This window comes from Nyctibius grandis, chromosome 5 (genome assembly GCF_013368605.1).
Source record: "Nyctibius grandis isolate bNycGra1 chromosome 5, bNycGra1.pri, whole genome shotgun sequence".
Lineage (NCBI taxonomy): Eukaryota > Metazoa > Chordata > Aves > Nyctibiiformes > Nyctibiidae > Nyctibius > Nyctibius grandis.
In genome coordinates, this window is record NC_090662.1 from 29869975 (window position 1) to 29885988 (window position 16014).

The following is a 16014-nucleotide window of genomic DNA, read 5'->3' on the forward strand; positions in this document are numbered from 1 at the left end:
GTGCACTGCAGAATCAGCTTCTCTCACTGGAACATGGAATTGTTTATCAAGAAATCCAAGGAGCTCTTTCAGAAGGGGCTGATATGGTCCCATTGCAGAATAGCCATCAGCAGACCAGACAGGAACGTAGTCTGGGGCAAAGGAGCCTTAGAATTTGCTCTGAACCCAGGAAAAGAGGCTTAGATCTGAATATTACACATCTCGAGTGAGTGTCCTTAATGCTGCATACCTGTTAGTCTACGTGTTAGACAACTCTTCTTCTAGGACCGTAAACATTTTCAAATTTGCGAAGTTACATAGGATAAGAAAATTATTCTGTGTCCAGTTCTAGTCTTTAGTGTTATTTAAGGGCTTTCTGAAACTCTGAGACATAAAAAACACATGACCAGACAATCTAGATATCCATGCTTAAAAAAAAAAAAAAAAAATTACTTTCTTCTTGAAATGATTTCTGTGCAATTCCACAGAAAAGCAGCAGTCGCTCTTCCACACTAATAAGCAATAGGGAACCCTGCTTTCAGTGGAAGAATTTGATTAAAAAGTCTGGAAATGGAACATTATTAGTAAGTCTGGCTGATAAAGCAGTGCCCTTTGCAGAAAATGGTAGTTTAACGGATATCACTTTTTCACAGAGAAATCCAGCTTTCATTGAGGAGATGATAAAACATCAAGCAGCAGCACTGGGAGGCAGAGACAGGCCTCTAACAGGGGATCAGGAAAAGGAAACTCTCTGTAGTTTTTGCAGCACTGGGGGACTAACAGGTCAGCCCCCAGACCCCATAGCTCCTGGTGCTCAGAAGAGTCTGCAAAGATATCTACCACCCAGGGCGGTGTGGTTCTTCTTTCCAAAGAAACTCCCTGACCTGCCTTTTTCCTTGCCTTGCCTTTTTCTTGGGAACTCCCTTGTGACGGTGTCCACGTGGCCAGTCCCAGGGACAGAACAGTCCTTACCTCTATAGTTACACCTCTGCTGAATCTGGCCCAGCCTGAGATAACCATACCCACACCTATGCTCATATTTTGCCCCCTACACACTCATACCTGTATCTGTACCTGTACCCATACCCATGCTTCCCTCATATGCAGCTTAGTTGGAGTTCAGACTCTTCCTGCAATCCGTTAGGCCATGCCATTTGCCCGAGCCAGGTCTTGCATGGCCAGGTGGGTAGATGGCCATGTACCTAATGGTGGAGGGGAGCTGGGTGGTGAGCACACCCTGCCTTGCACTGTATCGTACAGGGCACGACAGGGACCCTCAGGGTGCCACCTGGGTTTCAGCAGACAGGCAGTGAGTGCAGAACAGGAACATGGATGCAGCCTGCCACCTTACTACTGTTGTATATGCCTGTTTTAAAGGGTGTCAGTGCACAGTGCCCATCACCCAGTCCCTCTTCGTTTATTCTTCTGAGACGTCAGAACCCATAGAGAAGCTCGCAGAAAATCTGTACGGATGGGAGCAGGCTTTGTGCCAGGCAGAGTGCTGTATGCCATTTGATATAGCATTTCCAGAGGAATAAATGACTGAACCAATCCAACGGATTCTGGTGCCTGACTTTTAGGGAAAATATTCAGGCATGTTCTACTTGCAATATAAAAAACATTTCCTCCATGCTGTGAGATTATCTAAATAAGCTACATCAACCCTTCCTAATCAGAGAGATGCCATGTTATTTTTAAACCTGCCAAAAATTTTTAAGCCAAATGGTGTGGGATATTACGGTTACAGGGCCTCAAAAGAGTTATTTGTCTCTGTTTATTTTATTAAATATTCCTAGACATACCCTTAGGATGACAGATCAATAAGTGCCTTTGTGGTTTCCTGATAGAAGGCAGCAATTATTTTCTTCCATTACAATATAAGCATAACCCAATTTTACTCATCTATCATGTGTGTAATGATAATAAAGAAGCATCACCATGTGTTTATTTTACTGTCACTTTATCTTTTGTTTTGGTGATCTTCTGTTTTCATTTCACGTTCTTCCAACTGTTCGTGCCTTTCATTTGACAGGAGTGGAGACCAGTTTGTCTTGCTTTAGGACACTTGTTGGGAACATGGTGACAAAAGCCTGTCTGTGATTTCTCTTTTCCTGTAAGGTGAATGGAGTACTTTAGGTTTTCACCTGAACTTACCTGTAGAAGAAACAAAACCACAGGAACTTTACAGAGCTGAATTTGGATTTAATTTTTATAGGTGTTCTTCCATGGAAGTCAATAGTGATTGAAGTTGGGTATCAGTGGAGAACTGAGCTTCACATTTGTTTAGCACATAAGAGACACAGAAAGGCTAAACAAAGCCCGGAAGATCGTGATCTAACTAATGAAAATTGAAATGTATAGTTGAGATTGTCAAGGCTAAACTCAACCCATCTTCCTCACTTGGAGAATCACATATAATCCATGATAGAGGCGCACACTACTGGACCATGTCTGCAAATGAAGTAAGCAGCATTTGTCTCCTCATCTAAGCACTCCTCTGCTTTGAGGAGTACCACACCAGGGCTGATGATAGTGACTAACTGTGACCAAACAAACTCTCCTAAACTCCTACATCCAGATTTCTGTTCATTGTGGGTGAGGAGATTCCTGAACAGTGATTCAAAACCTCCACAGCAGCTACCTCTCAGATATCCTTGTCCTGACTTGAGCAATAAAATCCCTTTACTATGACTCCAAAATTTTCTTTTAATTCAAAGCCAGTTCTGTTTCCTCCTTGCTGTCATTGAAGTGACAGCCAGGTCTTCACTGAAGGAAATTATTAGGAAGTGCTAAATGGTCACAGCTCCACTGAGGTACATCTGATATCAATCAGATGCACCATTGGATTCACTTTTCCTAACCCTGACTTCAATAAGTTATTGGCTTATTATGTATTTCACTTAAACACAACTGGAAATGTTTTATTTTAATTTTATAAAGTTTTCCATGAGCACCTGAATAAGTGAAGCACAGTTGTGTCTGGATTTATATCTTGTAGTTGGTTGACTTTGCTGTCCAACTAAGCTCTGACGGAGACCTTTCCCATGGGTGAGCAATACCTGCTTTGGTCCCTGTGAGTCCTTCTGATGTTTATAAAGGGGCTCCTTACACTTCATCAGTTTCCACAGCCTGAGTGTATATTGGATCTGTCTCTGGATTCACACTTGGATTCACATCTTTAGGATTTCTTATTGTTGAGACTGTCAGGACAACTAACAGAAAGACAGGCAAACAATAGCACGACCACATAAACTTCATTCCTTTAGGAAACAAGGCTAAAAACTAACAAATTTTGTCAACCACATCAAGATAAACTGAAGTATTTTTTTTTAAATGCTTGCAATCTGAAGAGAATGGGTTGAGGAAGTGTTTTGGATATTTTATTCTGGTTTATTTTGGTCTAATTCTACCTTTAGCAGCCTCAGACTAAACAGTCCTGAGGGACAGCCACTTAAAAAGATGGACTACCCAAAGTCCAACAAAATTATGTACAATTGTCTTGTGGGACTTTTTTTGAGAACATGAAATGGCCTTCATCAATCAGACTCTAACTGTAAATTATCAGATAGCACTCCCTTACAAACATTGCTAAAGGCTCATTTTTCTTTTTAACGTTGAAGTTAGTGGTATATTATATTCACTGCCATACTCTTTTCACTGTCCTATGACTTAATCTCACAGTGGTCAGCGCCTTTCACTTGCATCAGTGGTCTGTGGTTTCATTCTTTCAACATCAAAGAGAAAGATCACCTTGGCTACATTACAAAAAGCGAGTTTTGAATTTTGCCAAAATAAACTGTGACAAACTCTCTCAGTTTATAAAAGCTTTCTTTTAAGTTGAAGGTGACTTACAAAGGGGAAAAAAATGGGTTATGCCCTCATGTACGTTTTCATAATGTACAAAAAAGGGCCTAAGAAGAGTTGAGGGGTTTGGGATTCTTTTTTTTTTTAATTATTTTTTCTCCAGCAAAATCAAGGAAGACCAGAGTTGACATTCCTGACACGAGCATAAGCATAAGATATAATGGGCTTCCTTTCTCCTGCCTGCTCCTTGCCTTCCTTCACCTTCCAACGTTGCAGGTCTATTTTACACACCTGGGAAAAACAAGCGTATAAAGGATGACTGGCAAATTCTTGCCAATCTTGTTCGCCAACTGAAACCTGAAAAAACTCATGGGACACTTTTCATTGGAGCCTTAATGAGTCCTCTGGAATAAAGCAAAGGAAATGGAATGGCAAAGCCTGACAGCCTTGATATTTCAGTGTTAAGCAAACAATCAGGACAGAAATTTCTGACTGTCTTTACGCCATTTGAAGGAACCAAAAGAAATCACAGAAACATTTTTCCCTTTATCAATTTCATGTAGCATACATCAGAGTTCTGATGACATTTCTTGAAAATGGGCAACTATAATAAACCGTCTGCAGTATAAGACATTCAGTTCTGATATGCAAAGCAGCAGCAGCAGACTCTGGAAAAGCTTTTGAAACAGCAATGTACTTCCCAGCATGTGAAAAGTGGCAAATTATTCTGTCAATATTTTAATGGTATACTTTGCTATGAAAAGATCACCTTATAAAATAGGCATATAGGCAAGAACAGAATGAGATAAGTTAAAGGCCACAAGCTTTAAAGACAGTCACTCACAAATAAAATGACCCAGGAATAAGGAAAAAAAGTACTTTCAGAGAAGAACAACGTTCATTGTTAAACACAAACTGAAAAATGGAGAAAAAAAAGGATATTAAGACCCAAAATGAAAAATTAGGACAGCAATAACACAGTGAAAAAAGATAAGAAGTTACTGTGCTGAATGTTTGCTAACTTCCTTTTAGTGAAAATTGCCTTTCCCCTAAAAAAAAGGGAATAAAATGCTACATCTGTTGTGATTGATCTATCAGCATCCACTGGCAATGCCTACATGTGTGCTGAACACCTGGAGCCTGTGATAAGCAGTTGTCCCCTGAATGCCAAGGCTGCTGTGATGATGCTCAGACTGGGTCAGACCCCTCCTCTGAGCACGTTCCCACTACTGTGGAGAAGCCACAGCAGCTCTGTCACAGATGCTTCTTCCCAGATCCCCTGTCTCACCCCTGGCAGTGGAGAGCAGCTCTTTCATGCAAGAGGCTCCCACCTCCAACCAGGGCATGTGCCACCACTTCATCGTGACGCCTTGGGCTGGACAGCTGGGCTGAGGACAACTCTGGTGGTATCATAGAATCATAGAATCATTTTGGTTGGAAAGGACCTTTAAAATCATTGAGTCCAACCGTATCGGGGTGATGAAGGCCTGTGGTTCCCACTCTCACCAGAAGGGATCCCAACAATGGGGCACAACAGATCCCACCCAGCCCCAAATGCAGGTGGAGCTGTTGCTCCATCCTGACACAGGCCTCATCCTGGCTGGCGAGGCTGAGCAGAGCCACATCGTAATGGCTCTGGCCCTGCCCTCTGGGAAAGGACAGTCTGCTACCTCTGAACTCCTGTTTCTTGTATTCGAGAAAAGAAAGCTCCCCAGAGAGGAAATGTAAGTCCCTGCTGCATATGCAGGTACAATTCAAAGCTCTAACATTTTATGTTTCAAAATAAAAGTACCTGATTCTCAGAGTCTGTATTTCCTTTACAAGAGCTGACACCGGCACAGACACTGGCCAGAAAGGAAGAGATAACTTCTGTGCTTCCTTCACTCACAATGTTTCAGATGGGTGATGAGCAGCAACCACCTTAACACGCAATGTACAGAGAGGCATCCCTCCCATCCGAGACTACCGGTATCCTCATTCAGATACACTTTTCATAGACACTTCTTTCATTAAGAAAACTTATTTCAGTGGGTCCGTTTATGTATCAAACATGAGTAATTGTATTACAATCTCTCTCTTCATGGCATGTTCCAAACCAGCTCTTTCATTTTCTTCTAAAGAGGGCAGTGATTCAGCACTAACACAGTTTAAAATATGAGTGATATTTTCAGGGACTCCTCAGTGCACGTGGATACAAATATTAATGAATACTTTTTTGAGATATTGAAAGAAATGACTGCCTAAATGTTCCATTTATCTGCATCACAGTCTCTCAAGAACACAGAAAAAGAATTACTTACAAGTAAAAAAAAAAAAGGATTTTTTTCCCCAGTTCCACTAATACTTTCTTAGCACCATAAGGACCTCAGTGATTTTCATAGTCAATTTACGGGAACTAATCCTTACAGAGACAAATCATCAGCAATAATAAAGAATCTGAAATGATCAGGAACTTATATTTTGTAACTTAAACTGAGGGGACGGCTACCTGCCAATGGAGTAGGCAAAGAGAGAGAGTCCCAAAATGTAACAAATTAATTGTCACTTACCCTGTTCAAGCAGTATTTGCTCTCTTTCCCATAGAAGTGCTGGAGACATTTCATCTTCTGCTTGTCGACAATCTTGAAGAACTCGTTGATGGTCCGCACGGGGACGGCGCAGACAGCAGATCTGTTGGTTGGTTCGGAAGAGTCTGGTTTGCTTTGTGCAAAAACGCCGTAGAGAACATCATCGTTCAACCCAAGGCCCATTTCGTGGGCTAGAGCTGCACCTGGCTTGCTTATGTAGGCAGCTTGCAAAATGTTGAATACCTCCTTTCGGATGGACCTCTTCCGCCGCTTTTCGATAAAAATACACTCAAGAGGCATTTCCATGTAAGAATGCATCTCTGAGTCTAAAGTGCAGAAGCGGATAATTCTAGTGTGAAAAGCCTGGGAGTCGAGAGATTCTCTCTGGACAGTCAGAAAATAGACAAAGTGATCATTTTCAAAGGCATGGACATACCTAATGGGATACGAGTCGCGGAATTGAGGGAGGATATCTATATAAGACTGATCTGTGAGAAATTCAAAACCATCCTGTGTTTCTTTTAACCTTCTAACCGATACTGAATGCAGCACATGAGGAGGCTGAAACGTAGATGTCACAGTATTTCCAACAAAGAAGTTGACAAACCTGTCCTTTTCAGTCACCAAAACTTTGGTTCCTAAAGTGCTTACTACACAGTCAGGACAATTGTCGGCTTCTCCATCCACCCGGGGTGAATACATACAGTGCACCTCGCTTTCGATGTCAGCAGGGTTGTCGGGGTGAATGATGTGACGGTGGCAGATGCCTCCAGACATGCTACCACAGCTGATGAGCTGATCATCATAATAAGTTTCTAAGAGCAGTGCCATGTTGACATTATCCTTCCATATGCTGTTAGATAAATTGGCTTTATCTTTGCAGTCTTCGCATGGCGCGCAGTCAGGGTTCTCCAAAATGGGCCCAGTCTTGTACACAGAAATGTTCTGGAGAGTTTCACTGAGTACATAAATCTTGTTGACTGCTCCAATATAAACATGATGCTTATATAAAACTACATTCTGAATCGCTGTTTCTGCAATGAAGTTAGGAAGATCATATTTTACACTCAAATCCATCTCTGATTTTTTAGCAGCTTCTTTGCATTGTCCATGACTCCTCTGCAGCAAGGCAAACAGGAATACGACAAACCCAGAAGGATATGCAGAAAAAGCCTTCATTGTCAGAGTTTTAATCTGTCAAAATATATTTAAAGGAAAGAGTGGTTATACTTCATATACTAAAACATCAGTTTATCAGTCAACAGAAATCCGTTTCTAGGCTGCACATATTAGCTGACCTATTTCAGTTTAAGAAGTGTCATAATCTTGCTTAATGCCATTAACAGTCTTGTGCTATAAACTGCTACAATTACTGTTCTTTGTGGGTACCCATTTCACTGCTTTCAGAACAATTCACAGAAGGATTTTCTTATGATGAATTTTGCAAGACTCCTCGGTGTGTTGTACAGCAGCAGAAGAGAGATGACTACTTCCACATTGGCATTAAACCAGATGACTGATACGAGTTAGAACAAGATGGTGCACAGGTAACTGAAAGCAAATCTGCTCAGGACACAACTGCACACAAAGCAGTTGTAGCACTTCAGTGTGTAGACATAAGATATTTGGCAAGTTCCTCAAGGGGCTGAGCTGGTTCTTAGCACAGCTGCTCAAAAATGAGAAACAGGAAAGACATGAAATAATGTGCAGATTTGAGCTGGAAGTGGGCTTCTCTTTTATTCCGTTGACGTTTTTTATTAACCAAGGAAGAGACTTTTCTCTACCAGACCAAAGGAAGAAACCGCTATCTCTCCCTCCAGCTCCCCAAATCTCTGTCTTTCATAAGGGCCTGGTTTGGAAAAAAGAATGTTTTTTTCAGCCAGCTCTACTTCTTGGAATAGCCATTTTCCCTAGTGTTGACAAGGTTTTGTAATATATCGTTAGAATATTTTATGCATCATGTGGTGCCTGGCATGTGCAAGTTTTATTTTAGGCCCTCTACCACAGCAGTAAGTCACCCTGGTGAACCTTTACAAATACAGGCGTATCAGTGTATTGTAAACAAAGGGGTATCAAGTGACCTACAGCCATTAACTGACAAAATCAAAAAACCTAGCATTTTTCTTTTTTTTTTTTTACTTCTCCACACAATTGTTTGATGTGGCTTGAAAAACCAAAGGCAGATGACTAGTGTGATATTTCACCTCCTCGGAAGATCAATTAAATGAACTGTGGTTATGAGCATTTCGGTGCAGTGGCCACGCTATGCCTTGCCACACTAGACATTTTCTGTTAATATCATGACACAGTTGTTAAGACAAATTTAGCTTCTTCATGGAGAAAACAATTATGCATTCTAACAGCAATGTGATAACATACTTTGGGAAAATACTTATAGTTTGGCTATAGTTAGCCAATTGTTGCTAATGGAGAAATACTTATGACCACTGAAAGGATCTAAAACAAACAACCTTGAAAATTGCAAACTAATAATAGGAATCTGTACTGACTTTTTATTTCATTAAGACTTCAAGCAAAATGAAAAGATGACTACAGGCCAAGGCTGTTTCAGCTGTGTATAAATTCAGTGTTTTCACTAGATTGGTTAAATAATCCACCAATAATCTCCTGCATTCCTTGTCACATTTTATTTCAGTGCCCACTGAACTCTTTGTGGCTTACCTCATTAATTACACAAAATAATAGGTTTTGGAAACAAAGATTTGTTCTTCCTCCCTGTTATCTGATAAAAATCATGATCGAGAGCTGGGGATAAAGATCAGAAACACAGGCTATTTGCAAGTATTAGCTGGTAAGAACAAATCACACTTCTGGTATTGAGAAATTAAGATCTTTCTTCAAATCAACAATGTTTTCTGATATTAATTAGTGATAACAGAATCCTGGAAACAAATCAAACATGGATTTAAGTTTAAAATAAGAAGAAAATAAAAAAGAGCAGGGATATTGCTATAATTAGAAAATAGCCCCAGTACACAGAGCGCTGACTTCTATATTGTATAGGGCAGGACACAGCCTTCTTGTCCTGTGAAACTTCTTGCTATTACAGAATTTTTCCTGCTCTGTGCTGGGATGACACAATGAGCTTTCAAAGTTTGTGTGAAACAGCCAGAAGTCACACCCAATCCAAGAACAACCATGTTCACGTCCCTGCCTTGCCAGTGCCGAGCTAAGGTCCCTGCAATGGGAGGAGTGAGAGCCTGGTCTGACTGTCTGCCTCCTCTCAGCCAGTGCTCCCACCCAAGAAACTGCTAAAACTGATACATTCCTGCAGATTCACTTCTGAGGAGCCAACATGTTCTGACAAATACTAGATTAAGCAGAAAATTCCAAAAGTGCTCTATTTCTGACAGAACACAGAGGCAGGTATGTTGTTTACTGCAACGAGTTTAAACCCACATAGCATAGGTGGCACTGCCATGGAGAGAGAAGACTATAGGTGTGACAATAGTCAGATGAGGATGAAGATGAGGGTGATAGACCACGAATACAGGAAAAAAGATGCAAGGTTACTTGACAGGCACCTACTTTGTTGCAGTATATTCTGTGCTATGGTCTTGTTTTAACATGTTCCCAAATAGATTTCTCACCCAGTGTGCCCCTCCATCTTCAGTTTACAATCCTCCCCATTCTTCCAGTGTCTGAAAAAGAGGATCCCTAGCTGTTCAACAGTAAATACCAGCGTGCACTGCAGAGGGATTCAGAGCCATAAATACTGTCTGACTTATTCTTTCCCTCAAACCACATCTTGGGATGTGAGGCCAGTATCGTTGGATAGGCTACTCTGCCCACATGCAGTTGGTGAAACAGCTCTGGTTTGAATCTGTGCTCTGGAGACAGAAAATCCCTCCTTAGACTCCTTTAGCAAATGAAATCTGAAGCAAAGAGCTCAACAGCAAGAGCAAGGGCAGGATTCAGTGTAATGCAAAGGATGCCAGGAATAATAGGTTCTGTATTTCACCACTACAGCAAGGAAAATATGAGCAATAAATGAAAAACAAGTCATCTTTGCTCTCATATCTGAGCTCCATCATTGTGTCTTCCTTTGTATGCTTTTGAGGTGTTTCAAGCATCCTCCCAGACAGAAATCTGCTTATTCCCACCTATGGGAAGCTCAGGCTCAGATTTATGGGCAGCTCTAGGGAAGATGGTTCCTCACAATGCCTGTCTCCAGCACACTGTGTATCCTTCCTCCAGGTGCCCGAAATCAAGACATGTGCTCTACTGTGAGACATTTATAGCTTAGGGAGGACACAGGAGTTATGTGAAGAGTACAATGTGCAACTCCTTTTCTTATGCATCTGTTTTTTCACAGCCCTCACATCACATACACTCCACTGTTCCTCAGTGAGACTCCCGTGATATTTGGTGCCTTTTTTAATCTGTATTTGACCCAGGGTCTTTCTCTATTCCACTGCTGCAGCCTGCAGCACAGAGTTGCTTTTCTGTAACCTCCAGACCAGGTCATTGCAAACACACTTCACTTAAATACATCCTGAAGAAGCAAGAAAACTTTGGAGAATTAAAAATTCAGTCCCACCTCTCTTCAAAGGTCCAATAATCACAGTTCTCCTTAGTACATACTCAAATGTAATTTCAGTTGAACTTAAGCACTTAAAAGAGTTTTGCTGAATTAGAACCAAAATACTTAGGCTATAGACACACTTTTTGAATACAGGTCAAAGAACTAGTTGCTGCCTATAAATTGCAAAAGGAAAACAACTAATCCCTTTGTTCCTCTGCTTGGTTTGAATGATGGATGCTGCTCATTCTTGTGTGACCTTCCTGTGACTTGTGTGTCAGTGTGTCTTTCATGTGTCTACAGAAGACTTGTAAGCTTTGGCCTGTGATAACTATCAGCAAGCAATAGCTGTGGACTGATTATTTCTTTTGTAAGAGATATTTTCAAAGCCTGTGTCATGATGTGCTCATTTTTCCATCCCTCAGCAGACACTACGTTGTATAACTGATGAGAAAATGGATTTTGGTCAACCGTTGCAAGTGGCTAGTAATCATGTGTCATATTAGTGTGCCTGGCAACCTCAAGTGCTATGGCTGATAGCTTCCCACCAGGCTTGGTCTTGAGTGTTTGTGTACCATTAACAGCCTCCCAATGGCAATCTTTTTCCTACAAGTTTCATTCTCCCTAATTACAGCCTGGGTGATAATGTGTAAACATTGAACATCATGTCTCTTCTTCACACTGCTTGCCACCACACCGACAAGTCAGGCCTGGCCTATTGTGGAGTAATGTTAAAGCTGTCATATTCAAGGAAGACAGAAAAAAGAGTCATGCTTGTTTTCCTAGCCCTCATTTCAACAACTCGGGTCCCATTTAATTCTGATCAAAAAGCACTCTGTGGATCTGCACAAGCTAAGACAACACGATCACAAGAAAGCAAGCATTTGTAGGTTGTCTGGTGCATCTCATTTTTCCTTGCTTTATTACAGAAAAGGAAATGACAAGGTCCTGCGTACCCCACATAGGGCGTGTTTGTACAAGAATGCATTTACTCCTCAGATAGGTCATTTAGAGTTAGGTAATAGCAGAGCCATATTAATTCATATTTCACAAACTCTATTGTCAGCAAATGGTAGCCTTTTCCCTTCTTTAAGGAAATATTTGATAGTATAGTTTTACATTTTTTCCAGTAGGATAGTACATCTTGTTACTACGGGCTCTGACAGACTTATGGTTGCAAATTTATATAGGATAACCCTAGTGATTACTGCTCCTGAGAGTTCAGTTTGCTGAACTCTCCTGGGCCAAAATCTGTGCCGGTTCAGGACCTGATTCCCTGTGGATCAGACGCCCTGCCATGGAGACAGCAGCATCATTTAACAGGACAGGGCACCTGAGAGGGGGAAATGATAACAGCTCCATCCATCCAACTTCAATCTGTTGTTGCAAATCTACCACAGCACTGGCACCAGCTTCAACAGACTAAGCTCATAGCTGACGTGTTTTCATCAGACTTTTCAATTAATTGATTGCATCTGTAGACAAGATTGGTTATATATAAAACACTTACTAAGGTTAACCTATTTTCCATGTCCATAGATTAAAAATGTTCTTAAGTCAGAATCGCTAACCTGAATTAGCTACCTTGAGTTAAAGTAACAGAGAGAATAAGGAAATTTGAGAGAGTAAGTCAGTCAGCAACAAACATACAAATGATACCTGAGTGGAATTCAAATGGCTAATCTGAGTTAAAATCCATGTTCCCTTGTCTTCAGCACTATTTCAGCTCTAGTTCAGGTTACTCAACCTGACTAGGATGGGAACATAACTTCCCTGCAGCGTGATATGTACACTAACATCATGCATTTTCCCAGTGCATAGAGTCACAGGACTTAGTAGCAGTGATTTAGGTCATAAATTCATTCATAACAGAGCTGGGAGGTTTCTATGGTACTCCCAAGAGGAGAGTGTGCATGCAGGCAGCTGATGGTGAAGAACCGGTGGGCAAGGCACAGCCTAGGCAATTGCTGGAGGATCAACCATTAACTAAATCCTCTACACAGCCAGTGCAGTTGTGTGCGTCAGAAGAAATTACTTTCATTAGCGCGTTCAACATCTGTATACATCTGATGTTCAACATCTGGTGGTATACATCTGTAAGCCTTTTCTCACAATATTCAAATACAAAAAAAAAAATCTAAATTCTCCCTGCATAAAATATACTCTTTAATATACATGGTCCATTACTGGGTCCAATATGCCACTGTAATTCACATCAGCTATCAATAGAAGCATTTTCATTGTCTGCCAGGTTTATTTTTAACACGCATTAAAACACAAGAACACTAATCTATCCTTTGCAGTGGAGAAAATGTTACTCTCATACTCATTTAGCATTATTTTTTGTAGGTGTCCTGCAGTGTAATAAAGTGTAAAGAGTTTTCTCTGAAACTTGCTTCAGATCTTAACATCCTAAAGCCAACTCATGTCTTGGGTGTGTAGCGCAACTAGATTTATTTAATCATTTTTTGTTGTGATGGGCTACAATGGCACTACAGGTTCTTTCACAAGGAACGTCAGCAAACACTCACTGATATATCACAAATGAATGGAGCAGATCAAGAGCTACACATTGCTCAAAAAGACTAATTTAAAAGGTGGTATACAGCATTTGTTGGGATTCAGGGAGATTTCTCATGTGAGGAAGTGGTACTCATTCTAAGGGCTGAGGAATCAATTCCACAAAGAACAGGAACTAGAAAAGTAGTTCAAAATATACAAAGAATAATTGGAAAACAGGGAGGAAATACTCACAATAAGGTAGGTCCTTCGTTGTTTGTTCACGCTTACATTTCCAGGTGGATTTGAATCTTTAAATACAAGAGGACAGCTTTCCACATCTGGATGCATAAGGATGGGAAGATTTTTTAAAAATTATTATGTTGTTTGGCAATAGCAGGAAAATAGAAAGCAAACTTTGAACAACACAACACTATTGATCCACTCCATTCATTTGAAATGCAAGTGAGCAATTGTGGAGCTTCATTACGAAATACCTGTGATGCTACTGTGGCTCTTTACCACTACATTAGCAGTAAAATTAATCCAGTTCTAGCACAGACTTAAACTTGGTTTCTGCAGCCAATAATTCAGCCTGACAACTGACATGTGAACATCTTATTCAGTCCAAATGTTCAGTCCAAATAGAAAAGGAGCTGGCGGGGGGGGGGGGGGGTTGGACAACATGTTATGCTTGTTATTGTACATGTCATGACCAATAAGAGAGGGTAAGGTTGGTCTTCTGTTTCAGGTGGGTGAATATGGAGATATTTGGGTTTCACTTCCGATTTTTCACATGTTTGGCTAGACTAATTCATCTCTTAATGTTATTTTCACTGCTTATGCAAAGCTAAGACCTTTATTGACTCTAGCCAGTTGAGGTAAATGCAGGCATGTGCCCTGGTTCACCAGGAAGTCATACAAGCTCAGGTAATGATGCAAGTCCTTTTTGGTGTGATAAAACCACCTCACAGTAGGAGAAAGCAGTTTTCTTGTATTTCTGAGTTGATCCTGTTAATCAACTTTTTGCACCAGTCTGAGCATTTTGTGGTTGTCTGTACAGAACTGGGACAGTGTAATTTCCTTGGAATGTAGTTCCTCCTTTCGTAGAAAGCCAAGTTGGCAAACCTGGCTGCAAATACAGTTTTAGCTTGATTCCCTTAACTACTCTCAGCACTTACTTAGATTTTCTACTTTATGCTTTATGGTTATAACATCTATCTACCTGAGTTCTTCCATTGAAATGCAGAGTAGATTTTGGAAGCCTTTCTTGTCTTCTAAAGCTAACAGCCTTCCATACTGCGATAATTAAAGGAATGGCATGGGTCATAAAATGACAAAGATTAAAAGGCAGATAGCCATGAGTAACCAAGACAGCATACAGATTTGATCTAAATGTTATAACAGCAATTACGAATTATCTTGATGCAGGGCATTTCCTGCAGTTTAATTGTCATTTGGTGCTAATGGTTCTTAGGAGTCCCTGAGACAATAACTCTTCATAGACAAACATTAATCTCTTTAAAAAAAACATTCTGTACATCAATAGACAGTGATGATAACATATATTATATGAGAACTGTACCAAAGGATCTACATGCAGACCAAATTATCAAGTTTCTTTCTGATGCCATAGTAAATACAATAAATATAATAAGAACAGCAACTAAACCCCAACAAGTTCCTGAATTCCTCCAAGGTGTGGTACAAATACCTAGGATACCAAGCAAAAGAAATTGTGCTGGCTCTGTTCTTTCCTCTGAAAGAGCTGTCAGGACGGTGTCAGGCAGCGGCTTTTCTGCTCTGTGGGCACACATAAAGCATGCCACTGGGTGCCATGACTTCACCCTTCTCAGTCAATGTGTCTCCGAGAGCCACAAGGCAAATTAGTGGCAAAACCTTGGGTCAAGGATTTCCAATCAGTTGCTGACGCCTTGCTTGATACATAGCCCGTCAAGCCAAGATGTCACGGTCAAACTTCATGCAGGGTCCCAGCGAGACCAGCACATCTGTAAGAGTGAGCTGGGACCCCTGATTCGGAGAGCTCGCCCAAGGGCTGAAATGAGACTGCTGGGGGCTGCTTTATCCAGCCAAAGGAGAGACTGGGAAAAAGCTCTGCTTGTGGGCCTGTGCTGGCACTGCAGAGGCCTTTAGGTTGCCTCCAAGCCCACTCCTTGCATCTAGGAGCTGTGTGAGGCTGCTGAACTGGTCTGGCCTGGCACAGTCCATTGGGCTGATACTGTGCTTTGTCCACATGTATTATATTTAGTGCTGCAAAGTAGGTTGTACTCCTTCCATGACCAAGCTGGCTCCACAAGTAGTATAACCATGATTGTGTAATGTTGTGTCTGAGATAACTAGCCCCATCAAATACAAACTGCCTCTATGCAAAACTAACTTGGTAGTCTTTGCTCCAGGTAAAATCACAGTAGGAACCCTCAGAACAGGTGTGTTTGTAAACCCTGAACTGGCTGTGTTTGTAAACCATCTAGTGAAAGTAATGAAGTGTGTATTTATGTCTTAGCTTAGCAGAGCACATCCTTTATCTGGTACCAAAGTTAATAACCTGATGGTCTACTTAGTTTCATAGCAGCTTTTTGATAATCAAACAGGAGCAGTGTC

General features: G+C 41.0%; 1 protein-coding gene across 2 annotated transcripts in view; it reads right to left on the reverse strand.

Moving 5' to 3' along the window:
- Positions 1–16014, reverse strand: part of MET (MET proto-oncogene, receptor tyrosine kinase) — a 90797-nt gene that overhangs the window by 63413 nt on the left and 11370 nt on the right. The window contains exons 1-2 of one of the 2 annotated variants that reach the window (XM_068400786.1): positions 13648–13685; positions 6333–7544 (exon numbers count right to left, since the gene is read on the reverse strand). In XM_068400786.1, coding sequence (XP_068256887.1) covers positions 6333–7529 — 1197 coding nt within the window. In that variant the 5' untranslated portion in view covers positions 7530–7544; positions 13648–13685. Of the gene's footprint in view, positions 1–6332; positions 7545–13647; positions 13686–16014 lie in introns of those variants that run through there. The other variant, XM_068400785.1, reaches the window with a different exon arrangement.